General features: G+C 35.1%; 1 protein-coding gene across 1 annotated transcript; it reads left to right on the top strand.

The window, feature by feature from the left end:
- Nucleotides 1–334: 334 nt before the first annotated feature.
- LOC132618977 (uncharacterized protein At3g28850-like) lies at nucleotides 335–2770 on the top strand. The gene has a single exon (XM_060333965.1). It carries the CDS (start codon nucleotides 1245–1247, stop codon nucleotides 2559–2561), a length of 1317 nt encoding a protein of 438 aa, XP_060189948.1. The 5' UTR covers nucleotides 335–1244; the 3' UTR covers nucleotides 2562–2770.
- The last annotated feature ends 1131 nt before the right edge of the window (nucleotides 2771–3901 follow it).

Raw genomic sequence — 3901 nt, forward strand, 5'->3', positions numbered from 1 at the left:
GATATGAGAATACACTGGATCTAGGAGAAGGATAAATACGATATAGCTATGAGCAGTAAATGAATACACAATATAGTTACGGATTGTAATTTATTTAAAGTTCAATTATCACACTTAAATACCTCTTATAGTTAGCTACAGCATGTAAAAATTCTTTTTTTTTGATTTTTTATTTTTCATCAGTGTCTGTTACTTGAATTGGGCCTCGTTAAATTCGAATTTGTTCCAAAAAATCTAATATTAAGTAAAACACACTCTAACAAAGGCTAGATTTTGTATCCAGCATGACTCAAACGAAAACTTGTGTGTTAACATTTTGATGAGTTTCTGACTCAAAAGTTGATTAATTTTTCACCACTCAATTCCATTCTAGCAACTGATAGGGTCTCTTTTGGTTTTGTCCATTTCCCTTTTTTTTCTACTCAGAAAACCCCACCAATTATCTTACATAGATAGAGAGAGAAAGAATTCCGTTTTTCTTACCCTTTGTTCTTCTCTCTCCCAATATTTTCCTATTTTTCTCTTGCGTTTCTTCATTATCTTCTTAGTCATATTCTGATCAGTCTGAAACTTTATTGTCTTTGTTTTAAAGGTATCAACTTTGACATTGTCTTCTTGTTAAATATTCTTGTCATCTTATCAATTATGATAAGGCTTTTACCTTTTTTTCCTTTTATAACCAATCCATTAATGCAGATTTTAGTACCCCTTTTCCCAGAGATCATCAGAAGCTACCGATCTCTCTTTCATAATATTTTCTTAAATATAAGAAGGGGTACAATTAACCTCGTATTCTGAATTACCCTTCATTTTTAATTCCTCGATTTGGCTTCTTAATTATCCATCCAGCTAATTATTTTCTGGGAATGTTCTTCTTATTTATTCTTCCCATATTACTTGCATCAACATTCCCACGTACCGAATTCAAAATTTGAAGTTTATAGGTTCCAATAATCTCAAATTAAAAAAAAAAAAAAACTTTATATTTGCCCAAAGGAAATCGAACCCCCCTCCAAAAGCAAGCCAACCTTAAGCAAGTTTCAATATTGCTTTGTTACTAGGTTTCCAACAGATAGTTCTTATATATTTAATCAGTTTTTTAATATAAATACAGGATTTACGCTAAAGTTAATGAGTTTCCGAGAATCCGCACCGGTGACCCTAGGTCCACCCCAGCCCACATAAACTACAATTTGATTCACTTCTTTCTTTCACCCACCATTCATTTTCTTCCATTTGCAATAATGGGTTGTGCAACTTCAAAGCCAAAAGTATGCCAAAATTGTCATACACCATATTCCCCTGTAAGGAGAAGTTACTCAATGTACATACCAAAAAAGAAAGATATTAATGAGAGTGAACAACAACATATGGTGAGTCTAACATCTTCAACATTAGGATCATTGAAACTTGACTCAATGAACTTGAGTCAAAGTCTCAGGGATGATCATTTTGCATTCGAAATCGATGACTACGACGCAACGAAAGATGAGTTGTTGATTGAGGCAAAAAAATGGTCACAAATGATCAATGAGAAAATTCCAAAAGTGGTTATTCCTAAAACACCAGTAAAAACACCACCAGGTGAGCCAGAAACTATTAATGTTTGGGAATTAATGGAAGGTCTTGAAGATATTACTCCTCTTAAACCTAAAGAAAATGGCAAAGATATTAGTTTCTCTTTCACTGTTTCTCCTAATACAATATCTTTTCTTGATGATCAGCCTAAAGAAAATGGCGATGACTCGCCTAAAATGGCTGATAATGAGTCTAGTTTACATTCAAATAGCACGTCTATAATATCTGATTTTGATCCTGAAGTGATTTCCACATTCAGAAAAGCACTCGAAGATCTTCCACCAGCAAACCCTTTTCACTTAAAGCCATTAATTATCGAAACCATGCACAGACCGAATGATGAGGTAAATGGAGAAGTACTGGAAGCTCGGTGCACAAAGTATCCCGCATTAGCTGGGTCCGGGGAAGGGCTACACCCCAAGGGAGGTGAAGTACTAAGAGAGTATAAATTGGTGTTGCCTCATGAGAAGGACAAATTAGTAATTTACTTTACGAGCTTAAGAGGGGTGAGGAAAACATATGAGGATTGTTGTCACGTTCGTGTGATTCTAAAGGGACTAGGTGTTAAGGTTGATGAGAGAGATGTTTCAATGCATTCAGGATTCAAGGAGGAGTTGAAAGAACTAATGGGGAAAGAATATGCTGGAGGAGGATTACCAAGGGTGTTTTTGGGAAAAACGTACATTGGTGGGGCTGATGAAATACGGAGAATGAACGAGGATGGGAACCTCGAGAAGTTAGTAGAGAATTGTGAACGGATAGAGGATGGTGGTGGTGGTGGTAGTGTTGTTGGAAATTTAGCTTGTGAGGCCTGTGGAGATATTAGATTTGTGCCGTGTGAGACATGCTCGGGAAGTTGTAAAATTTATTATGAAGCAGACAACGACGAATTGGAAATTGAGGAGGAAGATGAATATGGCTTCCAACGATGCCCGGATTGTAATGAGAATGGACTTATACGATGTCCAATTTGTTGTGATTAAGGTTCACTAACATTTTCCTGTTTCTTTCCTTCTTTTTTCTTTTCTTGGTTAATTGTTTTGATAAGATAATTGTTGTATAGTAAAGAGTTTTTTATTTGTGTTAGGAATATAATGTATTTGCAGTATGATAAACCAGCACCCTGTTTTCAAGCTCTAGATTATGTAATACAATCCCAATCTTTTCTTGGTTAATTGTTTTGATAAGATAATTGTTGTATAGTAAGGAGCTTTTTATTTGTGTTAGGAATATAATGTAGTTGCAGATGATAAACCAGCAACCTGTTTTCAAGCTCTAGATCATGTAATACAATCCCAATCTTCTCTTCATGGGAGAAGTTAAATACTAATAGCGATACTACAACATACTTTGCGTTGGGTGTTTACTGTTTGATTGCTTTACTAGTAGTTACTATATTGATTCAAGAATCGCATTTCCAAGAATCATCTGTATAGGAAAGGAAGCAGGGTCAAATCCCGAATTTAGATTTGATGAGTTCAATCTTTTAATTTTCGCCGTTGAATCCATTGCGCATTTGAGTTGAACCAACCAGTAAATAAGGCTGCATCTGCCTCTGATAAAGGAAGGCATCAGTTCGTAAACAAAGCACATTATTTTGTACTAGTATTACTAGCACTAGCTTTGAATGTTTTCAAGTGCCAAAAGGTTATAGAGGCAGTGTAATTCTTATGACTGCTTTATTGACATTACACCTTTTTGGTGGAACTGGTCCCTTCAAGAGTTAAAGAATATAGTTATAAGAAAAGGTGTTGACAGACAGATTTGGAAGTCTCCTGTTGATTCTAAAGTAAAGAAAGATGACAGATTGGAAGGCAATCAAGCATAAGGCTGATCCATGTTATAAAGTTGCTATTATAACATGGCTTGACTCAACAACGTTGGTTTAACAATGTCAAGTTCTGGCATCCCACCCATTCCTCTTATCAAATAAAAGAAATTACTTTTACATTTTTATGATGCTCGGAGGCAGATTCAAAATTTTTACTTTATGTATTCAATTTTAAGATTCTTAGCATTGATTTATTATATATTTTGACAATTATATATTTACACCTACCACTTGTTGCAATTTTAGGAGCCTTTATACATAAATTTATACTTCGCATTGAAAGTACCGAGTTCAGATGAATGCGGTAGTATAAGGTTGCATTCGCCTCTGAAAAGGACGTATTATATATGGTATTATGGTTAACATGTTCGAGTTCTCGCATCCCAGGCATTCCCTTTTTCTCCTGTAATGTGCCTTTCTGCAAATTGGAACACATCCCCTGCCATTGCAAAAAAAAAGGGATTTTTGTTTTTTGGACAAAATTGCCCTATT

Source organism: Lycium barbarum, chromosome 11, assembly GCF_019175385.1.
Source record: "Lycium barbarum isolate Lr01 chromosome 11, ASM1917538v2, whole genome shotgun sequence".
Lineage (NCBI taxonomy): Eukaryota > Viridiplantae > Streptophyta > Magnoliopsida > Solanales > Solanaceae > Lycium > Lycium barbarum.

Bases quoted from the DNA above. Each gene is read 5' to 3' on its own strand.
- LOC132618977 (XM_060333965.1), top strand. From the start codon at position 1,245: ATGGGTTGTGCAACTTCAAAGCCAAAAGTATGCCAAAATTGTCATACA.